The sequence below is a fragment of the Hippocampus bargibanti genome, linkage group LG13, assembly GCF_051943395.1.
Source record: "Hippocampus bargibanti isolate YZ-2025 linkage group LG13, ASM5194339v1, whole genome shotgun sequence".
Classification (NCBI taxonomy): Eukaryota; Metazoa; Chordata; class Actinopteri; order Syngnathiformes; family Syngnathidae; genus Hippocampus; species Hippocampus bargibanti.
The window spans coordinates 482,336-508,146 of record NC_142746.1 but is presented as its reverse complement, the minus strand read 5'-3'; the positions used below and the strand labels follow the sequence as shown (position 1 = coordinate 508,146).

General features: G+C 41.3%; 1 protein-coding gene across 1 annotated transcript in view; it reads right to left on the bottom strand.

Annotated features, from left to right (window-relative positions):
* The window catches only part of LOC148888887 (GDNF family receptor alpha-1-like), a 52,987-nt gene that overhangs the window by 13,537 nt on the left and 13,639 nt on the right, over nt 1-25,811 (bottom strand). The window contains exons 4-5 of the mRNA XM_089012602.1: nt 1,742-1,920; nt 576-748 (exon numbers count right to left, since the gene is read on the bottom strand). Of these exons, the coding sequence (XP_088868728.1) occupies nt 576-748; nt 1,742-1,920 (352 nt within the window). The remainder of the gene's footprint in view (nt 1-575; nt 749-1,741; nt 1,921-25,811) is intronic.

The window sequence follows — 25,811 nt, the reverse complement described above, 5'->3', positions numbered from 1 at the left end:
TATCTATCTATCTATATATATATATAGGTAGATAGGTACATATATATAGATAGATAGATATATCCTTGTAGATCTACGCATATCCATATATTTATCTATTTCTATATCTATATCCGTGTTTCTCACTCTTTTTTCTATATATGTATGTACATATATGGTTCCCAAATGTTTGACATATGGAGGTGGAGGTGGAGGCGAAACGTCGGACTTGAATTCATCTCTCTCTCTTTCCTCCACCTGCCAAATGAACTGGCGGCATGTGTTATGGCGGCGGAGCAAGTCAGTAGCGCTAGCGTGACTTCCCAATTGACCGCCGATTCTGTAAAGGCACGTTCGCGTGCCAGTGTTAGCTAATGTGGCCCGGCTCCAAATGGAACTCATTTATGATGCCTCAACTTCATTCTGGAAGCTCTGGAGACCCAGAGGAATGCAGACGCTGACATCAGCGAATTAGCGTAGCGTCATGAGCACGAGCCAGCTGCCCGAGGTCAAGAAGGTCAACTGCGTGAGGCCACCCACATCCATCAGATCAAAGCGCGCCGCCAGAAGTCCGTCAATGTTTTTTTGGTCTGCACCTGCAGATGTAGTTGGTGTTGCAGGAGGCCTGCAGTTCCAAGCAGTTGGGCTTCTGTTTCTCCTCGTAGGAGCAAACGGGCACGATGGTCTGGCGCCGCCGTTCCCAGCACGCCGTCTGGTCGCTCAGCGGGCACGAGCAGAATAGCATCCCGTAGCTGTGCTTGGGAGCTACCTGACACACACACAAAATGGACGGCCGTCATGCAGACTAATCATAATCATCATCGTCATCATAATCCATTTCATTTCTAAGCGCCTTTCAAAACTCTCACGCTCACTTTACAGTCACAGGATCAGTTTTTCTGTGGGTGAGCATAGATAGAAAGCTAACTCACTAATAGATAGCTAGCTAGCTAGTGATATAACTAATACTAATATTAATACTCATACCAATACTTATACTACTACTACTACTACTACTACTACTACTACTAATAATAATAATAATAATAATAATAATAATCATCATCATCATCATTTCAAAACTCTCAAGGTCACTTTACATTCACAGGAGTTTTTCTGTGGGTGAGCAGAGATAGAAAGCTAGCTTGCTAATAGATAGCTAACAACTTTTAAATTAAAAAAAAACATTTTGGATTTACTGTATCGCTAGCTAGCTAGCTGTTGGCTATCTAGCTAGCTAATGGCTAGCTATCTAACTTGTCCTGTGACTGTGAAGTGACCTTGGGAGTTTTGAAGAGCGCTTGTAAATGAAATGTATTATTATTATGATGATTATTATTATTATCATTAGCTATCTCTTAGCTAGCTTTCTAGCCATTTGAGTTACTTCTGGGTTGAGTGAACGCTGGCGCGTGTGGCTGCCGCTGCTCACCCACAGGAATAAAAACCTATCCTGTGACTGTATAGTGACCTTGAGAGTTTTGAAAGGCGCTAATAAATTGAATGTAATATTATTATTATTATTATTAATAATAGATTAAGAATAGATTGCTAACTAAATAGCCAATTGCTAACTAAATAGCTAATCGATAGCTGGCTTTTCCTTTCAGGGGTCAATGTCCTCCATCTTCAGAGATTATATTTGCATCTGTATAGCTAGTTAGCTAACAACCTGCTAGCCAGCTAGCTCGGTAGCTAGCTCCTAGGCTTTCTGATTCTGAGAGAGGCTTGAGACCTCAATCGGCGGCGCGGTCTCGGGTACCTTGTCAAAGAACTGGCGGAGGGCCTTGTGGCATTTCCTCTTGTTGCAAACTTCGGCGGTGGAGACGCGGCTGGTGCACGGGCTGATGTAGGCCGAGCGGTATTTCTTGCACGTGTCGTTCAGGTTGCAGGCCTTGGCCGCGTTCAGGCAGTTGTTCTCCCGAGCTACCGCCGGCTCGCCTGCCAGGAGATGCGACGAATCAGGACGGCAGTAGAAATTCGACATGGGCTTCGTAGCGCAAACGGTTAGCTCGCTAGTGCTAACAATACATTTTAAAAAAGGAACAGTGATACCTCATCTTACGAACGCTTTAGTTTACAAACTTTTGGCTTTACGAACAGTAAATTGGCGAGAATGTAATCTTGGCATACAAACTAGTTTTCGGTAAACGAACCAAACCACGAGGAGCACCACGGTGACTGGCGGATTTGTTTTCGGCGGAAGAACCACAAACCACACGCTCGGACAGCGCCACGGTGGCTGGCGGACTAGTTTTCCACACCCCCTCTCTGAGTGCAGACGTGGTTTGTTATCGTTTTGCCATTATGGGACTGAAAAAGACCCCACCACAGGCTAGTGTTCAGCCGAAGAGGACACAAAAGAAAACACCAGTCGAGCAGAAGAAGGAGATCATCAAAAAACACCAACGAGGTGTGCGTTTATGTGACTTAGCGTCCCATTACCAGTTTGCTAAGTCAACCATTGCTACGTGTGGCTTCTGTGTTGTCTAAGCAACAGTCTCAGGCAATAGAAGAGGTTGAAAAACTTCACTCGGCTATCATCAAGAGGCAACTACATCAACGACCATCACAAAGGTCAATCAAACCACTTTATTATAAAGTACAGTTTATGTCTTTAATTATAATACCATAGCACATTTATTAGACATAAAATAAGGTGAATTTTGTGTAGTTTTAAGGCTTATTTAGTTGAAAATGAGGTTTTATAGGGACCTGGGCATGGATTATTCTCATTTGTTAATGGTTTCTTATGGGAAATGAATGTTTGGCAGATGAACTTTTAGCCTTACACACACTTTCTGGGAACCAATTATGTTCGTAAGCTGAGGTATCACTGTACCTAGAATGTATTTTATGTCATTAGAAGACAAAATAAACGTCAGCCATCAGTAAAAGCGTTAGCGTCAACGCCTTCTGCTGAAGACCCTTCAGGTGAACCTCAAGTGAGAGCCGCCTTCGACGCCACTGGCTTCTTCACCTTTGGTCTCCATTAGCAGTGAAAACCTCGCATTGCTTGACTGATTCGTTTCAGCGTCTTTCATGCATCGGGGTCAAGGAATTTTCTGCGGTGAAGTCGATCAATCAAAGTCCAGACGTTGACCGACTTGGTCTCAGGAGTCCCGCAAAGGTCAAGTCTCTGCCCGCGTCCGTTCTGTTGCGTTTCAGACGCGTCCAGCTGTCGCGTACGTTAGCCGGCGCTAATTCGCAGTGATGCCGCCTTGTTAAAAGTGGGGCACAAAAAAAATAGTTTTTCGTCTAATCAAGCAGCGGCAATTAAGCCGGAGGGGGCGGGGGGTCTGCGTGGGGGGAGGGGCTCGCAAACATCTGCAGGCGTGCGGCCCATGAACTCAATTCTAAAGTGTGCTAATGAGACGCAATACTTCAAACGGGCCAATGGAGATCACAAGTAGTCCAACCGGGAGGGGATTTGCCGGGGGGAGGGGAGGGATTTGTTGGGTAGGCACTGGGTATCGAGGTCGACCGTGGGGTGACGGTGTCTTCATTAAAAACAGATTGTATAGTATAGTATAGTAAAAACGATCATGTATAGTAAGGTATTTTTAACCCTAAAAAATCAACCATGTATCGTAAGCCGTTTTTAGCCCCCCCTAAAAAGACCTTGTCCAGTAAGACCTTTTTAGTCGCAAAAAAACCAACCTTGTATAGTAAGACGTTTTTACCCCCCAAAAAATAACCATGTATAGTCAGATGTTTTTGACCATGTATAGCAGGGCTGTCAAAGTCATTTTTTGCCGCGGGCCACATTGTAGTTCTGGTTTTCTCTCGAGGGCCGTTATGAATTTGGGGAACCCATTAGAATGTTTAAATCCCTTCAAATATTCCATATAGAGCACACAGCAAATTAATGACTAACTCGTTTTCAAATCTGAAGTCAAGAATAATGACTTTTATTGTGGTTGACATCCAAAAAGATGACATTTTGGCTCAGATTTTAGCAATCATCATGGAATTTAACAAGTTTGATTTGCTTTCGCGGGCCGAAAAAAATGATGTGGTGGGCTGGATTTGGCCCGCGGGCCTTGACTTTGACACCTGTGATGTATAGTAAGGCGTTTTTAGTCCCCCCAAAAAACGACTATTTACAGTAAGGCGTTAATCTTCCAGATCCTCATGTTCAGATGAGGAGTAAATGAAAGCAGCAGCATGAGTTTTTAGCCCCCATTTGACTGTGACAAGCTCGTCTCTTTGCCGAGATTTCCCAACAATCTCCACGCAACCAAAACATTTAGTTCTCAAAAACCACTTCCAAGTGTCACTTTTTCCAACAAGCCTGTCAGGTCGAGCCCCAAAATGAAGAATCAAAACCTTGAAGGTCTTGACCAATCCCTGCGGAACGACGTGACGAGGCGCAATTTGGCAGCGGGCGGCTCCCGAGAGAGTGAACGCCGTTTTTCTGTGGGCGCCGGAGGGGGCGGAAAATGGCGTCCCGGTGCGGCTTGTTTGGCAAGAAACAATCGATCGTCCGTCTGCGCTTCTTCGCACCACCTAGCTCAAGTGAGGGGAAGACTTTTGCTTCCCCCCCATGGTGATTTTTCTTCATCAAAAAGCCCCAAAGGCCTCACGCACGCACGCACGCACGCACGCTGACTGGCTGACTGTCATCCATTTTATCCGGTTGTTACAATCGGCCATTTTGAAATTGCAGTCATGGTCTAGTTCAGGGGTGGGCAAACGTTTTGACCCGCGGGCCACAATGGGTTCTAAAATTTGACAGAGGGCCGCCGGGCCAGGAGCATTTGGAGGGAGTGTTTGGCCCAGATATACGAAAGCATTAAAGGACAACCGACGTCTCTGGACAAGTTGTGTCCATAAATGGCTTCAAATGACTTCGACTGAGCGTATTTTACAAAGATTCCACCGCATATAGCTATAGTTTACGTTTTAAGACTCACGCTGAATATTCCAGAAGACTTGTTTTTGAGTTGGTGACGAGTCCTCACGTCACATCACTGAAGGACCGCCCCTGACCGAGAAAGGACACACTGTAGCAGTCTTTTGATCACGTCAATGTATTTTCTGTAAAGTGTACTTGAGAGTTATGAAAGGCGCTCAGTGGTCTTGTAGGAGACAACGTAACGCAAACAATGCATTGTGCACCATGACAACTGCAAACGACAACTGGAGCAAAATCTTCAGCCACGGATATTTACCGTAAATTAAGCATGGTAGCATTTGTGGTAGGTACACCCTTAATTAAAAATAAATAAATATATATATATATATATATATATATATATATATATATATATATATATATATATATATATATATATATATATATATATATATATAAAAGCGACGTATGTGGCCCGCGGGCCGTAGTTTGCCCATGTCTGGTCTAGTATAATCCCCTATATTATTATTTATCATTTTATTTACAGTCTTATTGTTCCGTGTATTGTTTGTTTAATTGTAAAGTGTCCTAGAGTGTTCAGAAAGGGGCGTGTAAATTAAATGTATTATTATTATTATTATTATTTCTGTTGTTGTGGTTTCAAACAAACATGGCCGCCAGAACAGAGGGGCTGCGTACAGTGGTACCTTGGCTCACAAACTCAATTGGTTCCCAGACAGAGTGTGTAAGGCAAAAAGTGTGTATCCCAAAAATTAATTTCCCATAGGAAACCATTAAAATGACAACAATCCGTTCCCAGATCCCATAAAACATCATTTTCTACTTTCAAATTTTCTTTGCCTTAAAACTACACAAAATATACCTTTGGAAAATGATGTGCAAATGCATGACCTTATAATGCTTGGGAAAGGCCAAAGCATGAAGCAGGCTTCTGATTGGCTGCTGTGCTGAGTATGCAAATTTCAACTGTAGATAGCCTATGTCTGTGTGCTTGGCAACGATACACGTGTACTGTTTGCGCGTGACGGCGAGGGCGTCCGTGGCGAGAATAAATGTGCTATGGTATTATAATTTAAAACATAAACTGAACTGTATAATAAAGTAGTTTTATTGACCTTTCTGATGGCCGTTGATGGCTTGATGGAATGGCGTGTCCGCTTTCATCAGCACTAAAAACTTGATGAGGAACGTAGCCTTCTTCGTTCACCATCTTGAGGAATGATCCATTGGAGGTGCTTTCTCTGCCATAATTTTACCTTGTTCCTCATCAATTGTGTTCTGTTAAGCTGGGTTGAGAGCTTTTTGCATCAAGTGTACAGATGGCTTGTGCAGGTTATTTGTGGAGCCTGATTGATGGGATATTTTAACCTTGCAGTCTACACTCTGACTTTGAACGATCAAAGTTGAAACCAGTCCAAATTTCACTGTTTTCTCTCCATTTTCTCATTCGCTCTCTCTTTCGTCTGCCTGTCTCTTTAATGTTTAACTCCCCCCCACTGCTGCATTCTTGACCAATCACGTGACTTTAACCAAAGACTGAGGGCGGGGAATAGAGGACAAAAACAAGTCAGCTGCCATTCTTATTAGGAGAACGGGCTCACTCATTGTGGAATTGAAGGTGGTTCATGTGGGACAATCTGTGAGTCAATCTCTTTTCGTCAATGGATGCTACAGCTGCGTGTTTGCTTTCAACATTTAGCTTGTAGTCGACGTGCATATTCCACCATGATGTCCCTGATCCACTGGTGAAGAGACGCTTTGATCCTCTCCTCTTTCATCCGGAACTGCTTTATTTAACAAAGAGGGTGCAGAAAGTGCTTAAGAATGAATGTCTCTCTGTGTCTTTGTGTTGTCATGTTATTTGTTATTTAGTTTTTTTTGTTCTTTTGACTTCAAGACGGCGCCGCGAGAGTGGCTGCCTTTCCAGCAGCTCCTGCGTTTTGCTTTTCTACTTTCATTTCTTTCATCACTTTGCTGCTGTGAAATGTAAATTTCTCCACTGCGAGACTACTAAAGGCAAATCCAATCCAATCCAAATAGATAGCTAACCAATATCCAGTCAATAGATAGCCAGCTAGATAGATAGCTAATAGATAGCTAGCTTAATAGATAGATAATAGATAGCCAGATAATCAGCTATTTAGTTAGATAGCTAATAGACAGATATAGCTAGCTAGCTATATAGCCAGCTAGTCAGTTAGATAGCCAACTGAAAGAAAATAGCTAGATAACCATCCAGCTAGTCAGTTAGATAGCTAATAGACAGCAAATAGATAGCTAGCTTGATAACCAGGTAGCACTAAATTAGTGATAGGTAATAGTCAGAAAATAGATAGACAGCTAGATAGCCAGTTAATAGATAGTGTTTCATCAATATTTAGTTCATCAAGCTCAGTCGCTAGTTGGCTCGGTCGATAGCTAGCTCGGTCGCTAGCGAGCTCGGTTGCTAGCTAGCTCAGTCGCTAGCTAGCGAGATAGATGAGCATGGAACTTCACACGTTAGATTTGATTTTGCGGGCCGAATAAAATGATGTGGTGGACCGGATTTGGCCCCCGAGCCTTGTTCATATGCAAGGACACGTGGCCTTTGAAAATGGTATTAGCATGGAATTAGCACAGAATTAGCATGGAATTATAATGAGATTAGCATGGAATTAGCAAGGAATTAGCACCTAAAAGCAGACATGCGAATAAAACATGCTTTGGATACAAAATGGCGGCGGTTTGAGAGCGCCAATACCAACAGCGCCCCCATTGGGTCAGATTCCAACGTGATGAAGTGCAGGCAGATGGCAGACAGAAAGGGTCGCATGGCGGGGGGCCATCTGGATGCCTGGTCGGGGGAGCCAGGACCCCCCCAGTGGCTCACGTTTCCGATGCAGCCGCAAATTGATTGTCACATCTCCTGTTTCCTCTGGTTCAGACACAACCCCACCCCTCCCTACGCCCCTAAAACTGAATCCTTTGCCATGCTATGCTAATTAGCCTCGGACATTGCTGACTGGAACTCTGACTTCCACCACACGACATGACTTTTAAAGGACAACTGACACCATTTTGTTATTTCCTAACCGACATCAGAAAAACGTTTTATAGCATCTAAAATAGCCGAAAGACGCAGGATGATATTTTTAGTCAAATGCTAAACACCAATAAAAATGACTTCAAGTGTCCCAAAACTGCAACAAAATGAGCTGGGCAGATTCAGAAACTCCCGCCCCCTTGCTTGTGATGTCATGCCAGGATACTCCTTCACAAACTGACTTGCTCCAGAATCAAAACATTGGCTTCAGAATCAGAATCAGAATCATCTTTATTGCCAAGTATGTAGAACACACAAGGAATTTGTTTCCGGTAGAACACGCTGCACTAGTATCGTCGTCAAAAAAACTGCTAAGTGGCACTATACAGTTCCATTTTGGCTACTGTTCAAAGAGTTCAGATTCGGAGAATATGCTTTCTTGTGACACATCCAGTGATGAATATGATTCAAATAGTTCTGAAGAGGAAAGCATACATGTTTGCAATCGACAAAAGGAGTCCTTCCATATCAATTCGAGCCGTCTGGACTCCGTTGTAGCGCCCGTAAAATGCACAAGATGGCGCACAAGCTCTCTTGGAAATGGCCGGATTTGTCCGCTGGGAATTTGTGTCAACTGACACCTTCTTTATGCGTGTTACCGATTTATTTGCTATCTGTTAGCTAGCTACATGGCTGGCTACCTATTTGCTATCCATTTGCTATTTATTAGCTCTCTGGCTAGCAAGCTAGCTATGTAGTTGGCTATTTATTAGGCATATGGCTGTCTAGCTGGCTATCTATTAGCTATCTGTTAGCTAGCTAGCTAGCTTTCTATCTATTTGAGTTACTTCCGGGTTGAGTGAACGCTGGTGCATGTGGCTACCACTGCTCACCCACGGAAAAACCGATCCTGTGACTGTAAAGTGACCTCGTGAGTTTTGAAAGGCGCTTGTAAATAAAATGGATTATTATTATAAAAATGGCGCTACGCCACCCGGCGCCACAATTTCGACCAGCTTTGGCGTTGTCTACTTTTTACCAATAAATGGTCAGGCGTGCCAGGCTAGTCCACGGCAACAAACACCAAAATAGTATTGATACGTTCCTCCTCACACGAGACCTTTCAAGCACAACTCCAGCACCGCCTTTCACACACGTCCGGCTCGCTACACGTCCCGAGAGACGGCTAACGAACGGGCTGTGGCGGTGGGCGTCTGGCCCGTTTCGGCGCGATGAGGTCATCGCGATGAGACCACTTAATGAGGCTTAATGAGCGTCCGGGCGACCCCGCGGCCGCTTTGCTGATGGCTTCCCCCACCACGGGAACAAAAGCGCAAGTGTGTGGCTAGCGTGCCAGCTAATCACTTGAGGCCGCGAGGTGACGTCCGGCTGAATGAAACAAACAAAGATGGACGTATGGGTAAGCTCTCAGTCGTATAGGAGTGGTCCATCGATGCATCGATTCAGCCGTCATCTGGACTTCTTTCAAGGTGTCTTCTGATTTATGTTTTGGGGGAATGATCCAATATGACTCCTGAAAAATGGAATGGCTCTTTTGCTCTTGCTTTCATACCTTTGCTGCTGTGAAATGTGAATTTCTCCACTGTGAGATTAATAAGGACGAATCTCATGTCATGTTATGTAATCTAATCAGATTTCATTTCATTTATTTTACCTTATTTTATTTGTAATGTTAATTGCATTTAATTTGTTATGTTATGTTACATTATTTCATTTTATTCTGTTTAAATTGTATGTCATTTATTTTGTTTAATGTAATGTAATTCAATTTTAATGTATTAATATTTAATTTTGTTTAAACTCCTGGTAATTTAGTCAAAACCAATGTATTTTATTTTACTTTAATTAAATTTCATCTTATCTACTGGTAATCAAATCTAAAACAATGTTATTTTATTTTATTTCATTTTATTTTATTTACTATAATTGAATACAAATTAATTTAAATTAGTTTAATTGAAAATAATTTAATCTGACAGTAATTTTATCGAATCCAATGTATTTTAATTTAAATTAATTTCATATAATTTAATCTACCGGTAATCTAATCTAAAACAATGTTATTTTATTTTATTTATTTTCCTTTTATGATATTTTATTGGCCATAATCAAATCCAATGTAATTTAATTTAGTTTAATTAAAATTAATTTAATCTACCAGTAATTTTATCTAATCCAAAGCATTTTAATTTAAATTAATTTAATTTAATCTATCGGTAATCTAATTTAAAATGATTGTATTTTATTTACTCGTAATCCAATCCAATTTCATTTCATTTCATTTAATCTACCAGTAATTTAATATAATCCAATATATTTTTATTTTATTTTGTTTTAATTCATTGTCATTCAAATAAATCTAGCGGTAATCTAATCTAATCCAATGTAATTTAATGTAATTTAATTTAAAACTGATCTGAATTTATTTGTGTTTCCTTCCACTGCACATTTCTCCCATTGTCCTTGAAGTAATAAAAACACTTTCAAAATGGGGTTTGGAAATCGAGATTGAAGGCCGCATTAGGGTTCAGATCGGGGTTTCAAACCCGGTTCCCAAGTCTGTCAAACCCGGGGTTTCTGTCTGTCTGTCCGTCTGCTTATTTCCTGTGGTTTCCACACGAGTCTCCAGATGATGAAGCGAGGCTCCGAAAACCCTTTGTGTGATTTTGTCTTTTATGGTGGCGAGGAGGCGCCGAAGCTCAATAAAGTGGCGGCAGAAGAGCGCAAAGTTGCGTTGCGCCGCTAACACTGCGGGGATCAATTACGGCAAAATGGGACGTGTACTATTTGCCGCCGTCGCCGCTTTATTGCGCTGGGACGCTTCTTATTGAACCGCACACACAAAGTCGAGACCCTCGAGCCTCGAGCTCTCAACATGGTTTTTGTGCTCCTTCATATTTATTCAAAAAAGAAATGAGCAGCTCGCCTGCCGTGCGTCGTTTGTGGAAGGGCCGTTTGGTGAACCGCTGTCGTGACTGAAAGATCGCTGTAGAGGGCCATGTAGTTTACAGCCAGAAATCAGCAGAGGTTTTGAGTGGATGACGACGATTTGGCGGCAATGATCAACACATCTTTGGCCACTAGGACACTTTTTTGATTTTCGTTTTGTTTTTTTAAGAAGAGCCATTTTAGCTCATTGACTGCCAGACAATGTGCATAAATGTGTCCACTCCAGTGCCAGGGTTTTTGTCATTGTCACTTGAATTGCAGGACCCACACAATCTTGACTTTTCGAACGACATCAACATTCAATGCAGCGTCAGAAACCGTACTCTCGCTTCTTTCATCAGAAAAAGGAGTTAAATATATTGTACATATGCCCCCATTTCAAGCTCAGATAACTCCAGACCCATATAACTTAGGAATTAACTCATTTTTATAACTATATTTTTATTATACAGTAAAGTCTCGTTATATCGATATTCAAGGGAGTCCGAAAAAATATCGATATAACTGGGACTATCGATATATCCGATATCGATATAACGAGACTTTACTATATATATATATATATATATATATATATATATATATATATATATATATATATATATATATATATATATAGCCTATAGATAGCCAGGTAGCTAGCTAGCCCGGCAGATAGCTAATAGATATCTAATAGATAACAAATAATAGATAGCCAGCTAGGTAGTGGCAGTTAACTCATTCACTGCTACCTAGCTAGCTATCTATTTGCTATCTATTAGCTAGCTACCTAGCCTATTTGCTATCCATTTGCTATCTATTTGCTATCTATTAGCTATCTGGCTGGCTGGCTACTTATGTAGCTGTCTGGCTAGTTATGTAGCTGGCTATCTCTTAGCAATATGGCTAGATAGTTAGCTGACTGTCTAGCTGGCTAAAAAACTGATCCTGTAACTGTAAAGTGACCTTTAGAGTTTTGAAAGCTTCTCAATGAAATGTATTATTATTATTATTATTATTATTATTATTATTATTATTATTATTATTATTATAACACGTGACGAATGCCAGTGGCAAAAATATTTTGTCATCGAGGACATTTATTGGGAGGATCCCAAATATTTCACGAGGCGCACTCCCGCTATCTAACCTTGACGACGCCGATTTATTCCAGGAAAAAATGGGACACTTTTCCCTGTGGGATTATTAAAGAAAACAACAAACAAAGAAAGCGCCGCTGGGCCTGTTTTGAGCCACAAATGGAAATCAAAGTGTGCAATTAACACCACAAAAGCGTGTGAAAGTTAGCGTCGGGGAAAATTAGCGCGATGGATGCCCTGTCAACAACCAGCAAAGAGCAACGGCGTTGGCTATACGTCAAAGGCCAAGCGGCCAAATCATCTTTAATGAGGCGCACATATCAAAAGCCATTCATCGACGAGACCGCTAACATCATCAATTGCCGCCACCCCGTCTTCCAATTAGCGCACTTTGACCGATTGACGGCCATGGCGCCATCGGAATACGTTTGCAATCAATAAAAAAAAACAAGATGCAAAGTTCAGGTGGATCAATTGAGAACCTTCACCATCTTTCTCATTTGTATTTATTTTTATTTATTTTTGTATGTACCAATGGAACACTTTTTCGGCAAAGGGAAGAACTGATTGGCTCACCAATCTCGTCAATAGTTTAACAATGAACAAAATTCAGTCAAACTTGGGTTTTGGAACATCTCGCTTCTCAATCAATTTGGTTTTCAACAGAAAATGTCAAGTTTTTAATGCCTTGATTTACAACCAAAGGAAGTTCTCGATGTAACTAAGCGCACCTGAATGCACCACTGGACTCCCCTCCGCTTCCTTATACGTCACTTCCAGGTGTCGCGTCGTATTAGGACCGATGCCTTCTCCTGGTGTTTTTATTGTTCAATCACAATTAAAAAAAAATAATAAAAAACAGACATTGGTTACGTTAATTATAATGGGAGCTGTTTCCGGTTTTCGACCAAATCGGGTTCTGGATATTTTTCTGGAACGGATTATGGACACAAAAACCTAAGTTTGACCGTAGCTACTATGACATATCAGCTGAAATCTAGTTGCCACAAAAAATACTACTAACAATAAAATAAAATCTCCCATTCATATACATATAGTCGTCCTCCATTTTGTACTAAAGGTAGGACATAGCTAGCTAGATAGCTAGTGTTTAGAAATGAAGGGGAAAAAGGATGCACATTTCAAGGTAAGATCAGAGTATTGTCATCAAATGGTGAGTAGTTGTACTTTAATGGAATGCTATTGTGGCCATTTTATATTTCAGTTAGTGGTGTACGTTTCCGGGTTGAGTGAACGCTGGCGCATCTGGCTGCCGCTGCCCACCCGCAGGAAAAAAAATAAGTTCTTATCCTGTGTCTTGAAAGTGTCATTGATAGTTTTGAAAGTCGCTTGTAAATATAATGTATTCTTATTCTTATTCTTATTATTAAATGTAAATTTCTCCAGTGTGAGACAACTAAAATATAATTTAATCTAATCTAATCTAATCTAATCAAATATAATCTATCTGGAACGCATTAATGTCATTACCTTTCATTTGAATGAGGAATGCTGTTTTGAGTTTCAAACAAGACCACGGGAACACATTCGATGGCGCTTTTCCTGTAACACTGCTGCAAAAACGAGGCTTATTTCGCAGCAGCTTTTTTTTTTTCCACACTCGCCTCCGCTCCGTCAATTTTATTGTTTTTTTTTTTTTTTTCCCAGCGTCTTGACTTTTAAGTCCCTCCTGGTGGTCGGCGCAACCTTGCCCGCCAATCACAGCAAATAGAAAGCACTCAAGCAAATGACGGCGTCCTCCTCGCTAAAGTTGAACGCGGCGCTACGGACGGTCGACGGGCACTCGGCGGCTTTTACTTAGCGGCCGCAAAACGGCGTGAGAGCACGAGGGAGACGCGTCCAATGGCGGCGAGACACTCGGATGCTCTTAGTTTTGATCTGGTTTACTTCAATGACCACCGAGAAGTTGACAAACTTTTCTCCGCTAACGTGAAACGAGGCCGCGGGGAATATCAGCTCGACCTCAAGACTCGTTTTGTTCCATCAGACGACACCGTGGACAGCCAAAATGTCCACTTTTCATCTTAACCAGCTAAATGCCAAATAACTGCGGTCGACTCAGTACACTTTGCGATGCTAGGCTACATCCAAATGCTAAAATACAAAGACACCGAAAACACCTTGCTATGTCGCTAGCTAGATAGATACATAGATTGCTAGCCGGCCAGCTAGCTGGTTAGATGGATGGATGGATGGACAGATAGATAGCGACATAGATACATAGCTATCTATCTAAGATAGATAGATACATAGATAGCTATCTAGTTATCCAGCTAGATAGATAGATAGATAGATACATATATAGATAGCTAGCCAGCTAGCTAGAGAGATAGAAGGATGGATGGATGGACAGATAGATAGTTAGTTAGATTTTTAGATAGCTAGATGGATACATAGCTATCTATCTAGCGGTATAGATAGATACATAGATAGCTATCTTGCTATCCAGCTGGATAGATAGTTCACTAGCCAGCTAGCTAGATGGATGGATGGATAGATCGACAGATAGATTGCTAGATAGATAGCTATCGAGCTAGTTAGAGGGATAGCTAGATAAATAGTTAGAAACCACAGCTCTAAGCTAAATGCTAAATCACCACACATCCACAAGAGGTTATCACCACAGATCTAAAAATTGAACCCCACGATGACCTTTGGACCGCTGAAGCCACACCCACACCAACATCTTTTTTCCCACCTCCCCTTGTCGCCATGGCAACCAAAATATCAAGACATGCCCTATCGGTTGCCGTGTGCGTGTGTGTGCGTATGTGCGTCCTGACTGTGGTTTATGGATATTCATTACAGAAGCATTACAGCTGAGGTTACACACACACATTACAGGAAGAGGAAGGCGTAAAACACATGCACGCAGGCGTGCGCGCCAAAAGCGCATCTGTTGACGCGGGAGACATTTGTTGCTAAATGCAACTTATTTTGCTGTTTTTGGCTAAATCCGACAATGCTTCAAGTTCGCTGCTTATTTGTCCTGTGTTTAAAGTTGTGATTGGCGTCCATATTTCTTAAAATAATCATAATAATAATAATAATAATAATACTACATTTCCTTTCTAAGCGCCTTTCAAAACTCTCCAGGTCATTTTAAAGTCACAAGATCAGTTTTTCCTTGGGGGAGCTGCGGCAACGACACACACTAACGAGAGTAATATTCATCAAAGCACAAGTGGTCGTAGGACATGTTAGCCGTCATTCTAGTCATGTTAGCCCTAGCGCTAGGAGTACTAATAGTAGTAGTACTAATAGTAGTAGTAGTAAATATTGAGGTAGCTGGAGTAAAAATAGTAGTGATTAAATTACAAATGGTGATAGTACAGTAATGTTAGTGTCTGTGTGGGACACACTCGTTTACATCCAAGTGGCCTGGAAGTCTTCAAGCGAGCCCCCCCCCACACGGTGCACACCCTTAGCCACTTCAACACGCCATGTAAACATTCAACACATTTAAGACCCCAGGCCTCCTCGCAGCCCCCCAAGTGACGACAGATGTGCGTCTCAATCTAATTGTTCCATTTCAACGGCGGACGGGGGGGGTGGACATTAGAAGCGTCATGAATCCTGTGGGCTGACAGCGCTTCTGTGCCGCAGACACGGTCCAGATGTCCTGCCGGACCGGCCGACATGTTCCCGGGTTGTAAACGATGATAAACAAGGTGGTGGGGTGAGAAGAGTGCAACACTCACCCCCCCCCCTCCATCCACCCCAGCGCCCCCTTTCAACCTGCGTCTCTCTTGAGCGATCCGTCGCCAGTCCATGGGGCCACATCGCTGAGCTTGTGGAACTCAGGAATGGACATAATAGAATAATGCATGTCATTTCTACGTGCCTTTCATAACTCTCATGGTTACTTTACACTCACAGGATGAAATTTTTCTGTGGGTGAGCAGCGGTAGCCCCACGCGCCAGCGTTCACTCAACCCAGAAGTCAATAGACAGAAAGCTAGCCAGCCAGCTAGTAGATAGCTAATAGATAGCCAACACCCCGGAATAACTCAAATAGAGAGAAAAGCGAGCTAGCTAGCTAATAATCAGTTAATAGACAGATAGTGAGATAGCTCGATAGATAACAAGCACTTACAGCTTACGCACTTAATTGGTTCCCAGACAGAGTGTGTAAGGCGAAAAGTGTGTATCCCAAAAATTTATTACCCATAGGAAACCGTTAAAATGAGAATAATCCGTTCCCGGGTCTCTATAAAATCTAATTTTCAACTAAATAAGCCTTAAAACTACAAAGTGACTTCTCTTCCTTTCTTATGAAAGTCCGGTTAGGCATCTTTTTCCATAAAAGGCCGGTCTCATCTGCATTAAATACTTGCTAAAGAACGTAGCCTTCTTATTTCACCATTTCGAGGAATTATCCCTTGTATCAATAAACGGCGAACTTCCAGGTTGCCGCATGACGATATCAGAGTGAATTAGCCATGCTTTTTCGACATAATTGCTTTACTCACGCTGTCACCAAATTAACAGAAGTTTTTCAACCTCTTCTATTGCCCGAGACCGTTGCTTTGACAACACGGAAATAACTTTAGCAACACCAGCACCTTTAAAAGCTTCTTTGTTCCGAAGATTGGTAGAAATGGTTAACTTAGCATACTGGTATTGGGCTGCTAAGTCACACAAACGCGCACCTCGTTCGTGTTTCTCAATGATCTCCTTCTTCTCCTCGACTGTAATTTTGTTTTATGTCTTCTTCGGCTGAACACGAGGTTGTGGTGGGGTCTTTTTCGGTCCCAAAACAGCAAAAGTATCCGTGAAAAAATGCTTGAAGACGATCGACGTGTGCACTCAAAAAGAGGGGGTGTGAAAAGGTAGGCTGGGTGGGGCGCAGTTCGGTCGTGTGCTTTGGTGTTCTTCCGCCGAAGATTACTCCGCCAGCTATGGTGGAGCGGTGCTCCATGTGCATCCCGAAAAGTAGTGCGTACGCCAAGGTTTAATTTTCATAAATTTTACGTTCGTAAACCGAAAAATTCCTAAGGCAAGGTGTTCGTAAACCGAGGCCTCACTGTAGCTATATAGCTATTGATAGATAGCTGATACACTGAATGTCACTAATAAATACACATAATTGAGTAGCATATATTTAGTGGAACTTTTTTTTTTTTTACGGGACAGACTGAAGTCCTTCAATCGAACAACCTCCCCCCCACTTCCAAAGAAAACGTTTTTTCTTGCTATGCTGTAGAATCACAGATTTTCTGGCTAGCTTGCAAAAGAACCCTACCCCCTCACTGCCCCCAAAAACTCGACATTTTTACATAATGACGTTAATATTACATTTTCACGGGGGTGACGGCGATGTATTAAGTCGGTTACACGAGATACGGCGGGGGCACTGGAGAACAAAAAGAAATTCTTTCTAAAGCGCTGCCAGCCGGGCGGCGTGATGCGGCGTGGCCGACTTCCATCCGCAATCAACACCCAAGTGCCTTCATTAAAATGGCTTCTCAAGCCCCAGCCCCGCACCCTTTTGGGCGGGAAACCTTCCCGTATTCCTGCGAACGTCTTGGCCCATGGCTTTCTTTGTTTTTTCAGCTATGCAGCTATTCTTCCATCAGCTATCTAGCTCACTATTTAGCTACCTAGATAGTTGGCTACCAATGTAGCTAGATGGTTAGTTAGCTAGCTAGGTGCCTAGTTAACCACCTATCTATCTATCTATCTATCTATCTATCTATCTATCTATCTATCTATCTATCTATCTATCTATCTATCTATCTATCTATCTATCTATCTATCTATCTATCTATATGAAATCGAATCACTTGACTGTAAATGTAAATGTCAACATTCATCTTCCATTTTGTTCTTGTTTTTTAGTTTTCAACCAAAGTCCAAACCGAACAATGACTGCAGGCTCGGAATGTTAACCACTTATTGAGCGGATTCGTCTGACAGACGAGCTTTTGTCTTTCAAAAGTGCACATTTGGGTCAAACACAACACACATACACATACACAGAGGCGCTATACCCCCCCCCCCCCCTCCCCGGCCCCCTCATGATAGCAAGAGTATCCATCTGCTGGGATGGGTGGCCATTCATCCCATTTTCCACGTTTGTTATTGACTCAACTGCAGACGGTCGGCAGCATTTGACTCGAAAGAATTTAAAAAAAAAATGCTCTAAAAACGGCTCCATAAAAACGGCTCCAAAAACGGTTCCTAAAAACGGCTCAGAAAACCAGATTCCAGTTTAAGAGAAACTATGGATTCCGTTGTGAGAAAAGTTCGCGCGGTGGACATCAGCGAAACATTTTTATTTTTGGTCCTCAAGCCGCATGACCATTTCGAACTTCTATTCGACAACATTTGTTGCATGAACGCATGCTAATCAACGTCAAGCGCGTCTCGTTAGTGCGGCGGCGGTAAAATATTCAAAGGTGTCGCGAAGGGGGTTTTGGGGGTGGCGGGTCGTCAAAGTCAAATCGGCTTTAGGAAAGGGAAGAAGCTGTGGAAACAAATTATTTTAATCCCCCGCCGCCGTCCTCGAAAAAGGGTCATTAGCCTCCCCCGAGTGGTGCCAGACCTTTTCCTGATGGAGACAAATCCCGGCGCTAATGTGCTAAGAGGCCCCCACCGTCGGGGTGGGGTCCCGTTGCAGGTGCGGCAACCTTTTGCCAGCGGCTTGAGTGCACTCGCGCATGTTTCCAGAAAAGCCGTTAGCCGCTCGCTCCGCAAAGCGTCGGCATTTCTGGAGGCTTTCCCGTTTTGGATTTGGCTCTGCGGAAAGGACTTGGGAAGCGTGCCTGGTTTGGGGGTGTTTGATTTTCACATCCTGCGCTCCCTGCGGTGGCGTGTCAGGTTTTTGAACTGACAATTTTTCGGGCTTGTACTATATGCGGTGTGCTCGGATAATCTCAATAACACACGCATCAAACATGGCGCCAAAAACATGTCCTGCCATCTTGATATGTTTTATTATAAATGTATCTAATCAACAATTTTGTCTAATATACATTATAATGTGTTGATCATCATTTAGCTATCTATTAGCTAGCTAACTAGCTAGCTATTTGAGTCAGGAAACATAGTAACTATCTAGCTAGATAGCTACTTAGCTAGCTAGCTTTCTATCTATTTGAGTTATTCCGGGTTGAGTGAACGCTGCCGCTGCTCACCCACGGAAAAACTTATCCTGTGACTGTTGAGTGGGAGTTTTAAAAGGCGCTTAGAAATGACATTTATTATTATTATTATTATTATTATTATGATTATGAAAAAAGTAAAAGGGTAGCCCCTTTTACTTTTTTCATCCTGGTAGCTTTATTTTGATGGGGGTAAGTTGGGGGGTGGGCAGAACAAGCCATTCCGCCATGTAGAGAGTATCCAACTAATTGCGCTAAATCAGCGTAATGATGTAACAATTCCTTTTTTTTTTTTTTTGCCCCAGCCGTTCGCCTTTGTGAAGCAGCAAGTGGCGTCGCTCATGAGGGCAATCAGTGACGTGCGGTGAGATTCGTGGCTGGTGAGGCACTGACGTCTTCACAGTCAGATTTACAAACATGAACTCTACAAAATAGCGTATTCGCCATTTGATTGGCAACAGTTCACGTGTTTTCTTTCAAATGTCATGTCAGCATTCTTGATACAAACTGTAGCAGAGAAAAAAAAGAATTAAAAAAATGTGATTATCGTGTTAGCTTGACTTATAAATGAAGTCCATGTGCCGCTCCTTCTGAAGAAAGGCATCGATACCTTCTTTGTAGAAGCCTTCCTGATCTTTCTTCAGTTTTAAAAGTCTCTCTATTTCTTTCAATTGAGAGATGTAATCCTCCATTGTGAAAATAAGGCCAAGCAACATGAAAAAATGACTGGATGGTCGCACTTCACTTGCTATCTGTCACAAATTCTATTATTCTGCAGCCGAGGAGTTGCAAGAAGAATCTCTGTAATCACCAGCGCTCCCTGTCACGAGGCAGGAGAACTGTGTGCCTCACCTAGGCACACAGTTTGGATCAAAATAAAATAAAATAAACACTGTAGTACAGTGTTTATAATGTACAGTGACTGTACATTATATACACCAGCTAAACTGTCGAAATGTAGTTCATATACTGAAAGCTTTTGAACACTTTACTCGCGATATGCAGAGGGACAGCAATGCGGTCTCACTGCAGAGCAAGCCAGCACAGTGAGCACAGTCATTGCGCAATCCATGGTGAGGCTCAGCCGGCTGCTGCCTCACCGCTCGGCTCGTCTCCACTTCTCCAGTAAATGTGAAAATTCAGCCATTTGGAAAAAAAATCCAAAAATGGTGAAGTTAAATGGAAAAGAACGTTCAAGTACAAAGCACTAAATAAATATTGCATTGGATTGGATTCTGGAGTCTGGCGGTGGAAAAATGTACATTTCACAGCAGCAAAATTATGAAAGGAATGAAAGTAGAAAAGCAAAACACAGGAGCTGCTGGAAAGGCAGCCACTCTCGCGGCGCCGTCTTGCAATATAACTCTTATATAACTGTAATTGAATATAACGGTTTAGTTTATTTTTCATTTGATATTTCCATTTGGTTCTCCCCTGACTGCACGTCACTGAGGGCAATAGACCGTGGAAATTCCACAAATCCGATCTACAATCCTAAAAAACAAACAAATACATACATAAATAAATCAAAATATATCATTAATAAATAAATAACTAGAAAAATGAATACATACATACATATAAATAAACAAATAAATAAATAAATAAATAACAATAAATAGATAACTGAATCGAAATATAAACAAATAAATATATATATACAAAAATCAATTAAAAAACAAATAAAAATATTAAAACATGAATAAACCCAAAAAGTAAATAATAAATCAATCAATACACAAACAAATAAATACATAAATATGTAGATAAATAAATAAATAAATAAATATAAAAAGACAAATAAATTAGTAGATAAAATTAATGAATAAACACAAATACATCAATACTGTGTATGATGATGATGATGATGATGATGATGATGATGATGATGATGATGATGATGATGATAAACAAAACCCAATGAACAAAGAAATACTTCTTTTCCTTTCCCCTTCAGGGGTCCTTTACTTTTCCTTTCCCTTTTCGGCTTTTCCCCGCAGGGGTCGCCACAGCGAATCAGTGTCCTCCATCTATCCTGGTTTTGTGCATCCTCTTCTCTCACACCAGCTACCTTAATGTCCTCTTGGACCACATCCATAAAGCTCCTCTTCGGTCTCCTGCCTGGCAGTTGAAGGCTCAGCATCCTTCTCCCGATATAGTCACTCTTTCTCCTCTGCACATGTCCAAACCATCTCAGTCTGACTTTCTCTCCAAAGCCTCTAACATGAGTTGTCCCTCTAATGTACTCATTCCTGATCCTATCCAACCTGGTCAACCATGATTAAAAAAAAACAATGAACATACAAACAAATAAACAAATAAATAAATAAAAATAATTAAATAAATACATAAATAAATTAGTCGATAAAAAATAATGAATAAATACACACAAATACATCAATACTGTGTATGATGATGATGAACAAATAAATAACTACATGAAAAATAAATAAATAAACACAAATGGGGGTATGAAAGATGATAATAATAATAATAATAATAATACATTCCATTTGCAAGCACCTTTCAGAGCACTCAAGGACACTTTATAATAAAAAAACAATACACATAACAATAAAAGCATAAATAAATGGATAAACAATAAGATAGATGATATGCCATCACGTTTTATCGCTATGACGACAAAAGAGGCTTCATTTGCACACTTTGCGCACCATTGTACGACTTTCCCTTTGCACTTGGAAAGGAAATTGCTCAAAGCACCCCCTCGCACCATAGCCCCCCCGACCCCCCCCTCTCACTCTTGAAGTAAGCGCATTTGCTGCCACGAGTACATTTCAACCTTCACTTCACCGAGTAAAGATTTGCATGGAAATCGCCCGAGTCGAAGCGCACGGACGGGTTTTGCCAATGCTTAACCCCCCCCCCCCCTTCAAGCGTGCGGCCCGCTGACCTTTGTTTGGTTACGGCAGGCGGATGGACGGCTCGCCGCCGCTGGTTTTTGTCTTCCGAGGTTTCGCTAAAAGATAATCCGTCCGCGTGGGATGTAATTATTCAGCGCCACTTTTTACAAACGAGGGAAACGTGAAGGGACGAGGTCAGCCAAAAGCTTCTCGGCGTGATTAAAACAAAAAAAAGTAGGCAATTCCCGACAAAAATTACTCACTCGGCACTCTGCACAAATTAGCATTTTTGGGAAGGGGGAGCGGGAAGAAGGAGGGGGCAATGTGAAGGGGTTAAACTGGCCCATTTGTAAGACACTGCTCTCTTCATTTACAAAAAAGTACTGCTTACAGCCCTTGAAAGAAAGTTTTGCATGTCCTTCTTGCGTCCACTGTCACAGAAAACTTGTTGAAATGAGATATTGCTTCATTGCTTTTTTATTGTTTTATTGTTTTATTGTTTTATTATTTTATTATTTTATTATTGTATTATTTTATTATTTTTTTTAAAAGAGGTGAAGAAGCGTGTCCAGGCAGGCTGGAGCGGCTGGAGAAAAATGTCAGGTGTGATGTGCGATAGAAGGCTTTCAGCTAGGATGAAAGGAAAAGTGTATCAAACGGTGGTGAGAGCAGCCATGATGTTTGGACTGGATTTGGACATGGTTTGGACTGGAGACAGTGCCACGGAAGAAAAGACAGGAAGCAGAGCTGGAGGTAGCAGAGCTGAAGATGTTGAGGTTTTCTTTGGGAGTGACCAGGTTGGATAGGATCAGGAATGAGGACATTATAGGGACAACTCATGTTAGAGGCTTTGGAGAGAAAGTCAGAGAGGCCAGACTGAGATGGTTTGGACATGTCCTGAGGAGAGAGAGTGACTATATTGAGATTTTATTATTTATTATTTTATTATTTCATTGTGTTATTATTTTATTATTTCATCATCATCATTATTATTTTGATTTTAATCTTATCTATTTTCTCATTTATTTTCTTGTTTATTTATTCTAATCACTTATTTATTTTTCTTATTTATTTATTCATTTATGTTATTATTTATCTATTCTTCTATCATCTATTCATCTATTTTTGTCATTTATTTGTTTTCACATTTATTAATTAATTTAATTATCTATTTATATATTTATCTGTTTTTCATATGTATTTATTGAGCTATTTATATATATTCTCATTTCTGTATTTGTTTATTTATCTATTTATATTTTTAGCTATATATCTATATATCTATTCATTTCTTGTTTTTCAATTATTTATTGATTTATTTATTTATCTATATATATATATATATAAATAGAGTAAAGTCTCGTTATATCGATATCGGATATATCGATAGTCCCGGTTATATCGATATTTTTTCGGACTCCCTTGAATATCGATATAACGAGACTTTACTGTATAAATATGTATATATATATATATATATAGATATATAGATATATAGATATATAGATACAACACAGCGCCACGTGAAAAAGCAAAAAAAATAAAAATAAAAAAGGAGCCAATCCATTTCATTTATTGCGGCGGTTAGCGTTAAGCCCCGAGCCGCTTCCTTCTTCCTGTCGGAGAACACGGGGATTCCTTTTTAATTAATCTGAAGCCAACGTGCCAACAGAGAAGCGGCCGCGGCCTGCGACACCCACTGTGCGACTCCATCGCGACGCTAAGAAGCCTTCAAACGTTTGACTGGCGACGCCGATGACATTGAAATCGCTGCTCTTTTCCAACACAACCAATGGTCAAATTAAAAACAAGGAAAACTAATGTAAAGTTGCGATTTCAAGGTTGCCAATACGAGCCACCGATACTTAACTACACAAAAAAAAAAAAGACAATAAAAATGACCTCATTGACTGACAATGTGCAAAAAATGTGTTCACTCCAGTGCCAGGGTTTTTGTCATTGTCACTCAAATTGCAGGACCCACACCATATTGACTTTTAGGACGACATAAACATTCAAAACGGCTTTAGAAACCTTAGACGCTCTTCTTTCATCAGAAAAAAAAAACAGTTAATTCCTAAGTTATATGGGTCTGGAGTTATCTGAGCTTGAAATGGGGGCGACTCTACATATTACAATACATATTAATTTCTATTACGCTTTAACAACAGCTGAAGCGCTTAAAAACAAAGCACTAACATGGACAGAAGGCAAATGCTGCTCCCTCGTGAAAAAAAAAAAAAAACATTGCCAGAGGTCTGACCAGTGCTTCATCAACACCGAAGCAGGGAAAAACAAAACCCGACCAAATTCGGGAATGGCGCTCTACGTCATATTTTCAATTCCCGAATCAATTCATGTATGTCAGTCAATGACTTCAGGATGTGTTTTGGGCTTCATTTGAAACATGCAGATTAAAAATTGAATTGAAACATTGAAAATTGAAATGAAATATTCACCTCACTTCATTTTTTAACACTCATTCTTTTTTCCTAACAGTTAAACAGAAGTTATGTTATGTTGATTGTCACCATTTCATATTTTTTTAAAGGAAATACTGCCCTCTCGTGGAAGGGGAAAAAAAAAAACATTGCCAGAGGTCTGACCAGCACTTTATCGGCACCCCTCGCAAAAGAAAAAAAAAACCCGAACAAATTGGGGAATGGCGCTCCACGTCGCACTTTTCAATTCCCGAACAAATTGGGGAATGGCAGCGAATGAGAAGAAAGCAGACTGGCACTAAGTCCTCCTGGCCAGCAGGTGGTGCTCTGCAGCGGTAATTTCAACACGATTCAAGGCAAATTAAGGCTTGGGAGATTGGGCCTTCCATTCGCCTTTTACATACAACATCCCCTTTCACGCTGATGACCGAAGCAGAATTTCTTTGCAGCGTGTAAGGTACAGAAATGGTGGTGGTGGAAATGGACCCCATTTCTGAAGGCAGTGTTGGGGCGGTCGGGGGGGTTTAAAGGGGATGAAGTTGAATACCAAAAAGTAGTTTTTCTTCTCAGCTCAAAGCAACTGTCACAATGACATCATCTCAATGCGTAAAGCTGCAATAGCACAACAACCTTTAGCGACACCCACGTCACTCACCAGACCTGACCGCGCATTTTTTTAATTGGATATCTTGAACGCTAGTGCTTGTACCTTCCCTCCTCAAACTCTGACCGACAGCGTGAAAGGGGCCGCAAAAAAAAAAAAATACATAAAAAATCTTTGTTTACATCTCGTCTTTGATGTTTGCTCCTTGTAAAGCATCCCAACCATCCGCCGGCACCACAAAAGACGGGAAGAAATATCCACTCAAGTGGAACACAAAAAAGGGGGGTTGAGGGGGGCGCCAGCGGCAGGATTACGGGTTGAAAAGACGACAATTGTTTGCCAGGCGAGACGATCGATGGGCCGACCCGACCAAACGAGGAGGCGGCAAAAAAAAAGAAAAACAAAAGAAGAAGAAGAAGCTTCCGTCGGGCTTCGCCGCCCGGCAAATTGGAGCCGCTCGGTGCAGGCATGGATTTGTTTTTTTTTTTTTTTTTCGTTAAGGGGGGCGATTGTAGATGAAACAAATGCTAATGTATGCACCAATGCCCTCATTTATCAGGGCGCCGAGCTAACGCCGCTACCAAATGGGATACTGAGTGTTTTTACCTGACGGCAGCGGTTTCATGCCAGAAAATATTTTCTGGGGCCGAACTTGAAAGTATAACACATAAATATAACACAAAAATCAATACTCATTAAAATGGTACTACAGTGATACCTCGGTTGACGAACCCCTTGGCTTACGGACTTTTCGGTTTACGAACGTTATGAAAATTTTACCTTGGCATTCAGACAATTTTTCAGGATGCACACAGAGCTGCCACAATGAGTGATTTGTCGTTCGCG